This window comes from Pristiophorus japonicus, chromosome 7, assembly GCF_044704955.1.
Source record: "Pristiophorus japonicus isolate sPriJap1 chromosome 7, sPriJap1.hap1, whole genome shotgun sequence".
NCBI lineage: Eukaryota > Metazoa > Chordata > Chondrichthyes > Pristiophoridae > Pristiophorus > Pristiophorus japonicus.
The window spans coordinates 138,409,519-138,422,270 of NC_091983.1; the positions used below are offsets into that span (position 1 = coordinate 138,409,519).

Consider the following 12,752-nt stretch of genomic DNA (forward strand, 5'->3'; position numbering starts at 1 on the left):
ATATAAATTCTCATCTAGCTCCTATTAGGTGCTAGCTATGGCTCAGTGGTAGCTCTCTTGCCTCTGAGTTAGAAGGTGTTGGGTTCAAGTCACATTTCAGAGACTTGAGCACAAAATCTTGGCTGACACTCCAGTGCAGTGCTGAGAGAGTGCTGCACTAAGAGGTATCTTCTTTCAAATGAGATGTTAAACTGAGGCCCCATCTGCCCTCTCAGGTGGACGTAAAAGATCTCATGGCACTATTTTGAAAAAGGTAGCGGAGTTGTCCCTGGTTTCCTGACCAATATTTATTCCTCAACCAACATCACTAAAAACAAATTATCTGGTTATCACATTGCTGCTTGTGGGAGCTTGCTGTACGCAAATGAGCATTTCCTACATTACAACATTGACTACATTTCAAAAGTACTTCATAGGCTGTAAAGCGCTTTGGGATGTCCTGGGGTCATGAATGCAGTCGTTCTTATTAGTTCATGCTGTTGTTGGTCCTGTTTTCAAGTTAACTATAGACAAAACCATGATAATGGCCCCGAATTTGCTTCTCGCGGGGAAATGCCTCCGATCCACAAATAAAATGCTCACTACCTGGTGGTCTGGGAGATATGCGGTCCTGGGGCTCTCCCAGGTATCCATAGGAAGAGGCCCACGTATCTCAGGGGTGCAGGTGGTTTCGCAAGCACCCCTGGGATCACGTGGGTCAGCCCAACGAATGACAGAAGGGGATCCCCAGTCATGCTTATGGGGATTCCATAAGCATGAATGGAATACCCCCAAAAATATATCTAGACATCAAATATCTAAAAAAAAAAATCACATTTAAAATTAATTAAAATGACATTTAAATAAAAATTTTAAACAAAAATTTTATTTTTTGAAAAATAAGTATATATGTTTTAAAGGGATTAAAAATAAACTTACCTTATTTCACAGGTTTTTAAATATATAAATTATTGATAACGTTTTATTTTTCTGTTTTTTACTCTTATGCTGGTAAAAAGCAGGCCTTACGCATTTTACAGGCGTAAGAACATTCTTGACAGATCGCAAGTTTCAGGTTTTAGCGCATGCCTAAACCCGGAACGTGTACGGCCCCTACGGGCTCATGCGCACCTTGCACATGCCCATAGGGGCTGCAAATGATGGCCCAGTGTGTATACAAATTCCGTTGTGTAACAGTTTAGCTCAACCTTGTGTAGTCTGAATTTGTTTTAATATTTTGCCGTTAGTTTTAATAAACATGGAAATGGCAAAAAAATATTGTGCTTCAAAAAAAAATTTAAATGATGAAGTGGATTAGAAAGATAAAGACTGAATTTTGTAGGACACAGGATCTGCATTCGAAAGTAATCTGCTTTATTGCTGCAGTGGCCTCTCGAATATCAGTCATGTATCAAGATTCTGCTTAGGATTTAAGAACATTCAATTCAAAGCGAATGAAGAACCAATCATACCTGAAGTTCTAGTTCTGCCATCATCTTCTCCCACTGCTAATGTCTCCATTAATTCTGCTCTCTTTCGATGGTACTCTGCAGGATTCATCTGACCCCGTGCCACAGCCCTCTCCATGTTGTGCGTTGTCTGTTGTTTGTATCCTCCACGATTATCCAACCCATGCTGCCTCTGGAGGCAGAAAAAGTAACATTTTAAATAACTAAAATCCCAGTTGGGTATATGGTTGACTGGAAATGGGGGTTGCAGGAAAAACAACCATCCAATATACATTTCTGGGGTCAGCTTCATTTAAATACTATAGTGTGGTTAATAATTATCATCTCTCTATATGTATGCTTTAAAAAAAAAATTGTTCATGGGATGTGGGCATCGCTGGCAAGGCCAGCATTTATTGCCCATCCCTAACTGCCCTCGAAGCATTCTTGAACCGCTGCATTCCTTGTGGTGAAGATATTCCCACAGTGCTGTTGTTTGGGGGGGGAGGGGGGGCGGGGGGGAAGTTCCAGGATTTTGACCCAGCGACGATAAAGGAACGGTGATATATTTCCAAGTCAGGATGGTGTGTGATGTGTGACTTGGAGGGGAATTTGGAAATGCTGATGTTCCCATGCGCCTGCTACCCTGGTCCTTCTAGGTGGTAGAGGTCGTGGGTTTGGGAGCTGATGTCAAAGAAGCCTTAGGGAGTTGCTGCAGTGTACACTATATTGTTCATAGTGATTCAGAGGATATGCTGCTTTATAACTGTGACAGGGAAAATGTGACAGGAAAAAATGTTACAGTAAGCAAGTGAGACAGATAAAAGATATATACATTATACACAAGACTTCTAATATACATTTCATGCAGGTCTCCTGAGGAGTTGCTCGTGGCGACTCTGAGAATATGCTGTTTGAAACAATCAACAAACTGCAGTGCGGAAAGTGTGACCAGAAAAATACTTATTACAGACAGATTTATAAAATTAACCTTTCTCCAATATGCTCCCTTATCTTTGAGGTACTAAAGATCAAGAAGAACATGATGTTCTGGTTATAAACACACCTTCTCCCAGTTGCTATGTAATCACCAATGGTCTGTATAGTGTACTCATTTCCCAATGATCTAGTAAATTAGTAACGAAAGCGGAATTTAATAGTTATTTACTCCCAACTGAGTAACCTTTAATTAGTATCTCTATAACCTTTAGTATGGCCAAATTATTGTCTCAAAAGAATATATAATTTTGTTGGGTGTGACTACACTCGCCTTTCCATTCTTATCTATCTAATCGTAGCCAGAAAATCACCTACAATGGCTTCACTTCCCATTCCCACATCGTTACCTCTTGTGTCCCCAAGGATCTATCCTTAGCCCCCTCCTATTTCTCATCTACATGCTTCCCCTTGGCAACATCATCCTAACACACGGCGTCAGTTTCCACATGTACGCTGACGACACCCAGCTCTACCTCACCACCACTTCCCTCGACCTTTCCACGCTCTCTAAATTTTCAGACTGCTGATCCGACATCCAATACTGCATGAGCAGATATTTTCTCCAATTAAATATTGGGAAGACCAAAGTCTTTGTCTTTGGTCCCTTGCCACAAACTGCATTCCCTAGCCATCGATTCCATCCCTCTCCCCAGCATGTCTGAGGCTGAACCAGACTGTTCGCAACCTAGGTGTCATATTTGACCCTGAAATGAGCTTCTGGCCACATATCTGTGGCACAACAAAAACCTCCTTTTTCCTACATTACAACAGTGACTACACTCCAAAAGTACTTCATTGGCTGTAAAGCGCTTTGAGACATCTGGTGGTCATGAAAGGCGCTATATAAATCTGAGTCTTTCTTTCCGCAACATTGCACGTCTCTGCCCCTACCTTAGCTCATCTGCTGCTGAAACCCTCATCATTGCCTTTGTTACCTCTAGACTTCACTACTCCAATGCACTCCTGGCTGGTCTCCCACATTCTACACTACATAAACTTGAGGTCATCCAAAACTCGGCAGCCCGTGTCCTAACTTGCAGCAAGTCACGTTCACCCATCACCACTGTGCTCACTGACCTACACTGACTCCCAGTTAAGCAATGCCACGATTACAAAATTCTAATTTTTGTTTACAAATCCCTTCATGGCCTCGCCCTTCCTGATCTCTAATCACCTTCCGCCTCACAACCATCCCCCGTCCCCAGAAATGTCTGCGCTCCTCAAATTCTGCCCTCTTGAGCAACCCTGATTATAACTGCCGAACCATCAGCTGCCTGGGCCCTACGCTCTGGAACTCTCTCCATAAACCTCTCTGCCTCGCTTTCCTCCATTAAGATGCTCCTTAAAACCTACCTCTATGACCTTTGGTCATCTGCCATAATTTATTCTTATATAGCTCGGTGTCAAATTTGTTTTTTTATCTTATAACACTCCTGTGAAGCGCCTTGGGACGTTTTACTATGTTAAAGATGCTATATAAATACAAGTTGTTGTTGTAAATTTATCTACATCGTATTAAAAATCATGGCCTAGAAATTTCCTGCTGCCAAAGCCATTATGTAGGCGGAAAACAGGCGCCCAAGCATCTAACATAGCAGACGGCGTGCACCTCCCACCATATTGGTAAAGGTTTCTGTATAGGCAACTAGGGCACGCACCTGAAACAAGCTTTAGGTCCTTTGCATATGAAAATATGGGGCAAAACGCCTGTTTCAGGCCTCCTTTGCAAAAGTCCTTTGCACCATTCATACTGTGGTCAATTTCTCAATGTGCTTAGCAGCCAAACCAATGGTCTTTAAAGAGACTGATGAAGGCTGTCACCAGACATTTCTTTAAATGCTATTAATGAGAATTTCTAACAGTTCATAAGCTGTAGGCAAAAATGTTTGGAGATGATGAATTTAAGCTTGAATTCTAGAACAAACTATTGTTTGTTGCAATGTTATTTACAGAATAGATTTGTATTTCTTTTTCCTCCTTCATTCCCCTCTTCCATTCCCCCGCCACCTTCCCATTTCTCTGCCCCTCCTTTCTGCCTTTTCATCGTCCCCTCTCTCTTCTGCCTATGCCCATTTTCCATCCATCTTCCTTGCCTCTCTCCACTCCCTGCCCATCTCTGTCTCTATCACTGTCTTCCTCTTCTCTATCTCCCTATGTTTCTCTTTCCTATCTTTTCCCCTGCCGCTCCCCTCCCCCATTCTTCCCTTCCTTTCACCCATCCTCCCCTTCCCCCTAATCTCTACTCAGGTTAGTCTTGCATTCGGATACTGGTTACAGCAGTAAAGCCACTTCTTCTCAGCTTCAACTCTACTCCAATGTCCTCTGTCAATCTTCATTTCTCTTCCTGCCCTCCCCAGATCTATATCGTTTGGCCTGTTGCTGTGCTATATCTTCTCTCTTTCTGCTCCTCCTGGCTTCTAATCCTGCTCTCTCCTCTCCTTCCCCCCACCCCGACCATGCTAGCAGCTAATCCTATTCCTCTATGGCTCAGTGGTAGCACTCCTGCCTTTGAGTCAGATGGTCACGGGTTCAAGTCGCATTCAGTGCAGTACTGAGGGAGTGTTGCTCTGTCAATGGTGCCGTCTTTCAGATGAGACCTTGAAACAAGGTTCCATCTGCTCTCTCAGGTGGACACAAAAGATCCCACAACACTATTCAAAGAAGAGCAGGAGTCCTCCGTGCATCTTGACCATCATTTATCCTTCAACCAAAATCTAAAACAGATTACGTAGTCATTTCTTTCATTGCTGTTTGTGAGACCTTGCTGCGTACAAATTGGCTACCGCAGTGACTACACTTCAAAATAATTTTGTTGGCCGTAAAGTGCTTTAGGTCATTGAGGTTGTGAAAGCCATTACATAAATGCAAGTCTTTATTTTTCTCCAACTCATTCTGCCTTCTCCCCCTCCCCACCCTTGCCTCCCCATGACTCTATTCTTGCTTTACCTTTCCCTTTACCAGCCTGGCAGACCTTAGATTTCCTGGTAACACAAGGAGGAAAAGGGATACACGTAAAGCAATCAATCCAGTTACGTCTGGGAAGAGAGATTGGCCGAGCAAGGGGAAACTCACTCATCTGGAACTCAAAACTGGTCAAAACCAGAAGGCTGCCCAGTAAAAGTTAATAGGAACATAGGAAATAGGAGGAGTAGGCCATTCAGCCCCTCGAGCCTGCTCCACCGTTCTATAAGATCATGGCTGATCTGATCTTAGGCTCAGCTCCACTTCCCTGCCCTCTCCCCATCTACCTTGTTGAGCCCCCTCAGTATCTTATGTTTCAATAACATCCCCTCTCATTCTTCTAAACTCCAATGAGAATAGACCCAACCTACTCAAGTTTCTTCGTAAGTCAACCCCCTCATCTCAGGAATCAACCGAGTGAACCTTTTTTGAACTGCCTCCAATGCAAGGATATCCCTCCTTAAATAAGGAGACCAAAATTGTGCGCAGTGCTCCAGGTGTGGTCTCACCAATACCCTGTACAGTTGTAGCAGGACTTCTCTGCTTTTATACTCCATCCCCCTTGCAATAAAGGTCAACATTCCATTTGCCTTCCTGATTACTTGCTGTACCTGCATACTAACTTTGTGTTTCATGCACAAGGACACCCAGGTCCCTCTGTATTGCAGCATTTTGTAATTTCTCTCCATTCAAATAATAATTTGCTTTTTTATTTTTCCTGCCAAAGTGGATAACCTCACACTTTTCCACATTATACTCCATCTACCAAATGTTTGCCCACTCACTTAGCCTATCTATATCTCTTTGCAGATTCTTTGTGTCCTCCTCACAACTTGCTTTCCCACCCGTCTTTGTATCATCAGCAAACTTGGCTACATTACACTCGGTCCCTTCATCCAAGTCATTAATATAGATTGTAAATAGTTGAGGCCCCAGCATCGATCCCTGTGGCGCCCCACTAATTACCGTTTGCCAACTGGAAAATTACCCATTTATCCCGACTGTTTTCTGTTAGCCAGTCCGCAATGAAGAGGTCAGGCGCAAGCACCGGAAGGAGCGTATGGCAAATCAGTCCCACCCCCCCACCCCCCCCACCCTTCCTTACGAATGTCTGTCCCACCTGTGACAGGGTCTGTGGCTCCCGCATTGGACTGTTCAGCCACCAAAGGACTCAATTTAGGAGTGGAAGCAAGTCTTCCTCGATTCCGAAGGACTGCCTATGATGATGATGATTATCCCCAACCCCGTGAGTTTTTAATCTTGTGCAGTAACCTTATCGAATGCCTTCTGGAAATCCAAATACACATCCATTGCTTCCCCCTTATCCACCCTACTCGTTACATCCTCAAAGCACTCCAGCAAATTTGTCAAACTTGAGTTCCCTTTCATAAAACCATGCTGACTCTGCTTGGCTGTATTATGCTTTTCCAAATGCACTGCTGCAGTTTCCTTAATAATGGACTCTAGCATTTTCCCAACGACAGATGTTAGGCTAACTGGTCTATAGTTTCCTGCTTTCTGTTTGCCTCCTTTTTTAAATAGGCGAGTTACATTTGCGGTTTTCCAATCCGCTGGGACCTCTCCAGACTTCAGGGAACTTTGGTAGATTACAACCAATGCATCCACTATCTCTGCAGCCACTTCTTTTAAGACCCTGGGATGCAAGCCATCAGGTCCATGAGATTTGTCCACCTTTAGTCCCATTATTTTACTGAGTACTTTTCTTCAGTGATTGTGATTGTTTTAAGTTCCTCCCTCTCTATAGCCCCTTGATTATCCATTATAAGTGAGCCTGCTCATTGGAAGTGTAGTATACTGTATTTATTATTTTTTTGTTAATGAGTTTGGATCTGAAGTTAATTAAAGTGATGTTTAGTTCTAACTGTTATTCCTTATTCACTTGCTGTCAGTAAAATAAAGCAGCTTAACGATCTGCATCAAGCTTCACCTCATTAAACTGTCTTCGGTCCACTTAAAGGTTGGCGAAGCGCACGAGGGCACATGCAAAAGACAGGATATCAGATCACAAGGGGTCCTATTGTTACACCCCCAGGTTGTACTACTTTATTAGATATTGGGGGGTACTGGCAGTCTTAAACGCAAGATGCTCGGAATGCTTACAGATTAGATCTGCACCGCTGTACCCAAGAGAGTTTTTAAGGCAGACCTGAACTTTGTAACATGGACACTGTGGCTTTAGAGAAGGTACAAACAAGGGAAACAAGAATAATCGCCAGCCATGTCGACTAAGCCATGAAAATAGATTTTATATCTTCAGTTTGGATTTATTAGAAATACAGACTTACAGGGAATTTGATTCAGGTATTTAAAATTATAAAGGGTATCAGTAATGTACAAGTGGATAGATAGCTTCAGGTAGCTGGGCCAAATTGAGCAAGCGACAAACCATTTAAATTCAGAAAGCTGGGAATGAAGTTGAACGTTTGGAATTTCTACATTACTCAGAGGGAAGGGATTGCAGAGGTGGTAGTCAGGATTGACTCCTTGCAGTCCTTCAAGAGGGCATTAGACATGACCCAACCTAAACAACATTCTAAATGGCTTATGTATCTCTGGCCTTTGTAAGCGTTTTGTAAGCCGAATCAAACTTCATAGCAAGATCATTATAGCCATTATGTTTACAAGTTCAGGTGATGTACATAGGCCAGTTGCTAACTTACCGCAGGCCCATCAACTGGCAGAGGGGCCTTGCGTTTGGAAGCAGGGAGGAAATTCAGCTGCAGCAGCAGGGATCGTCATTATCAACTGAATCAAGATCCATTCATGGCCAAATAGGTAAAGATTCCAAAATGGTGCAATCGTATATATGAGTCAGAAAATTTTAGAAATATTAACAATAAATTGGTGCACTTGGAGACAGCATTGTCATATACAGTCTTATATTTTCAGTTGAACAATGACAAGCAAGGATCTATATAGAGTTTTTGGCAAATACCTGAAGTTTTTGAAATTCCTCTTGCTCCCTTTTTGTTTCCAAAAGTCTTCTTTGTTTTTCTTCGTCTTCCTGTAGTCTTTGGGCAAATCGACGATCAGCCAGTGCACATTCTAGAGACAGATCAGTGAAGAAATAGACAATCACAATACAAATATTAAATATATATAAGCAACACAAAATTTGCAATGGGTATATTTTAATATCCTGTATTAAAATAATCCAGTTTTACATATATACTAGCAGATACTCAAATATATATAGTAACTTTGACAAAGTAAAATGTCCCAAAGCGCTTCACAGCAGTGTTATAAGACAAAACAGATAAATTTGGCACTGAGGCACATAAGAGGAAATTACAGAGCTTGATCAAAGAGGTAGGTTTTAAGGAGCATCTTAAAAGGAGGAAAGAGAGGTAGAGAGGCGAAGAGGTTTAGGGAGGGAGTTCCAGAGCTTAGGGCAAAAGCAGCTGAAGGCAGGGCCACCGATGATTAAGCAGTTATAATCAGGGATGCTCAAGAAGGCAGAATTTGAGGAGGGCAGAAGTTGAGGAACGCAGACGTCTCATGGAGTTGTGAGGCTGAAAGAGATTATAGAGATAGGGAGGGGCGAGGCCATGGAGGGATTTGTAAACAAGGATGAGAATTTTGAAATCGAGGCGTTGCTTAACCGGGAGCCAATGTAGGTCAGTGAGCACAAGGGTGGTGGGTGATCGGGACTTGGTGCGAGTTAGGACACAGGCTGCCGAGTTTTGGATGACCTCAAGTTTACGTAGAGTAGAATATGGGAGGCCAACCAGGAGTACGTTGGGAGTAGTCAAGTCTAGAAGTAACAAAGAGAATAATGAGGATTTTAGCAGCAGATGAGCTGAGGTAGGGGTGGTGGCAGGCAATGTTAAGGAGGTGGAAACAGACGGTTTTAGCTGAGCTGCGGATATGTAGCCGGAAGCTAATTTCAGGGTCAAATATGACGCCTAGGTTGCGAACAGTATGGTTTAGCCTCAGATAGATGCTAGGGAGGGGGATTGAGTCAGTGGCTGCGGAACGCAGTTTGTGGCGTGGACCAAAGACAATGGCTTCGATCTTCACAATTTTTAATTGGAGAAAATTTCTGCACATCGAGAGAAGTGGTGGAGAGGTAGAACTGGGTGTCGTCAGCATACATGTGTAAACTGACTCCGTGTTTTCAGATGATAGCACTCAGAGGCAGCATATAGATGAGAACTAGGAAGGGGCTAAGGATAGATCCTCGGGGGATACCAGAGGTAACGGTGCAGGAGTGGGAAGAGAAGCCACTGCAGGAGATTTTGTGGCTACAATTAGATAGATAAGAATGCAGTCCCACCCAAACACCCAGGCGAGTGCAGTCCCACCCAAACACCCAACTGGACGATGGCGGAGAGGCATTGGAGGAGAATGGAGTGGTCACCTGTGTCAAAGGCTGCAGACTGGTCCAGGTGGGATAGTTTATCTTTGTCACAGTCACAAAGGATATTTGTGACTTTGATGAGAGCCGTTTCGATACTGTGGTCGGGGTGGAAACTGGATTGAAGGGATTCAAACACGGAGTTTCGGGAAAGATGGGCACGGATTTGGGAGGCGACAACACAGTCAAGGACTTGGGAGAGGAAAGGGAGGTTAGAGATGGGGTGGTAAGCTAGCAAGCACAGTGGGGTCAAGGGTTGGCTTTTTGAGGAGAGTGGTGATGACCGCAGATTTGAAGGCGAGAGGAACAGTACCTGAGGAGAGAGAACCGCTAACAATGTCGGTTAACCTGGTAGCCAAAAAAGGAAGTTGGGTGATCAGTAGTTTAATGGGAATAGGGTCAAGGGAACAGGAAGTGGGTCTCATGGACAAGATGAGCGTGGAGAGGTCAAGAGGGGAGATCAGAGATAAACTAGAGAAAGGTGTGAGTTTAGGGCTAGAGCAGGGGGGAGTCTCAGAGAAAATTGCTCCTGTTAAGTCAGAGGATGTGCTGTTTTGTAACAGGAGTATTGTGCATATAGTGTACAATGTATTATATAAAGTCACTCAAAATACTTTATCCTGCCCTTACATACTATTACCATAACTTGAAAATTTCTAGGTCAGAAACTGCTTCTTCAAACACTCTGCTTCTAGCAAAACATGATCATTCCATATAGTCAGAAAGAAGTTACAAAATAAACACCTAAAATTTGGCAATTATTTAAGCAGGAACAAAGCAGAACAACCTCTAATCAGATCAGATACGGTTACTGACCTTTCTGTCAGTTGAACACCAGACAGATGCCCGATTGGAGAAACACTCAGAAGAAATGGGTCTTAGGCCTTGAGATAGTGGGAGAGAGATAGGTGCAATGTGGCAGAGATTAAAATAAGTGATCTTTGTGATGGATAGAATAGTTTGAAGCTCAGCCCTGGATTGATCAGGAAGTCACTGCTCTGCAAGATCTGATTCCATTTGAGTGAGTGTTTGGGGAAGAGGATATAGGCACTGGCAAGGGAACAGAGTTTATGGCAGAGGCTGAGAAATATGTCTTTAATCATCTTGATGTTTAGTTGAAGGAAATGTTGACTCGTCCACAATTTGATGTCAGGCCTGTCTGACCTCAGAGGTGGCTGTGAGGTCAAGGGAAGTGGTGAAGAAAGTGTAGAGCTGGGTTTTACCAGCATACATATGGAAACTGGCCCATGCCTGTCACTGAGGAGCGTCATGTAGATGAGGAAGTGGAAAGGGTGGGGGGCGGGGGGGGGAGCAAATTTAAATCCATGAGGGACTCTGGAGGTGACAATGCTAGGACAGGAGGAGAAGCCTTTGCTGGAGATACACTGGCTGTATACAGACAGGCAGGACTGGAACCACACACAGGTAGTCCCAAGCAGCTGGACAACGCAGCAGAGTCAATGGTCTACCATATCAAGTGCTACAGAGAGATCAAGAAGGACAAAGAGGGATAATGCACTGTGGTCAAGGTTACAAAAGATGCCATTCATGATTTTGTCCAGGGCTTTCAGCTGGGCAGAAGCTGGATTGAAGGGATTTGAACAGGGGTTCAAATGGGCACAGAGCCTCAAGGCGATGACACATTCTAAGATCATATATGGGAAAGGGATGTTAGAGGTGGGGGGAAGATGAATGGGTTGAAGGTGAGCTTTTTGAAGGTGAGGGTGTTGATGGCAGTTTTGAATGGGAGGGAGGTGGTACCTGAACAAAGGGAGCCATTAACAACATCACCAAGCCTGGTGCCTTGGAAGGCTAGTTGATCGGTCAGCATGTTGATTGGGAGCAGATCAAGGGAGCATGGGATAGGAATAATTGGAACAGATGAGATTGCAGAGGGCAGGATAGAGATGGGAGAGATTTGAAGAGATGGTTCAGCATGAAGAAAATGAGCTATGGATTATCCTTGCTTAGGAACATGAGAGTAGTACTTAACATGATAATAGATCTAGCAATTAAGTATATGAATAATACATAATACTAATTATAAGTATAATGAATAACTCTGCACCAGAGGAGCTCAAGTTTGCATCTCTCAGAATTATGGACAGCTGTACTGAGAGAACATAAGGGATGGGAGACTGAGTGACTGGGAATGAGGGCATCGAAGGCAGAGGCAAGAGAGCAGTTGAGCAGGTCAACACCAGTAGAGTTGTCATGCTGAATGGAGGACCAAAGGAGAGGGACTGGGAGCTTGAAAGGCAATTAATAAGGGAGTGGAGTTTTTTCAAAAGTGGATGGTAATGGTAGTGGGGTGGGTGGGAGGCAGGCGGATGTAGTAGTAAGAGAGGTGAGGAAGTGGCAAGATAAACCCTAGTTAGTTAGAGACTTGGAAAATGGTGAGGCAAGAGATGACAGGATCAAGGGGGGTTTGTGGAAGTCGGTGGGAGAGTTTAATCTGGGCGGGCCACATTGTTCGCATGCCTGACACAAGACTCCCAAAGCAAGCGCTCTACTCAGAACTCTTACATGGCAAGCCATTAACATCAACATCAACAAGCATGGTGCCAAGGAACGGCAGATCAGTGGTCAGCATATTCACTGGGAGAAGGTGGACAGAGGAAACGTTTCAAGGACACCCTCAAAGCCTCCTTGATAAAAATGCAACATCCCCACCAACACCTGGGAGTCCTTGGCCAAAGACTGCTCTAAGTGGTGGAAGAGCATCTGGAAGGGTGCTGAGCACCTCGAGTCTTGTCGCCGAGAGCATGCAGAAAATAAGCGCAGGCAGTGGAAGGAGTATGCGGCAAAACAGACTCCCCACCCAACCTTTCCTTCAACGACTGTCCCACCTGTGACAGAGACTGTAATTCCCGTATTGGACTGTTCACTCACCTAAGAACTCACTTTTAGAGAGGAAGCAAGTCTTCCTCGAATTCGAGGGACCGCCTATGATGATCAACTGGAGTGAGATTAAGTAAGGACAGGTG

At 43.9% G+C, this 12,752-nt stretch overlaps 1 protein-coding gene across 8 annotated transcripts in view; it reads right to left on the reverse strand.

Annotated features, from left to right (window-relative positions):
- Nucleotides 1–12,752, reverse strand: part of zufsp (zinc finger containing ubiquitin peptidase 1) — a 64,933-nt gene that overhangs the window by 17,987 nt on the left and 34,194 nt on the right. For all 8 annotated transcript variants that reach the window (XM_070885351.1, XM_070885350.1, XM_070885349.1 and 5 more), the window contains 2 exons: nt 8,344–8,453; nt 1,452–1,620 (listed from right to left, as the gene is read on the reverse strand). In XM_070885351.1, the coding sequence (XP_070741452.1) occupies nt 1,452–1,620; nt 8,344–8,453 (279 nt within the window). The remainder of the gene's footprint in view (nt 1–1,451; nt 1,621–8,343; nt 8,454–12,752) is intronic.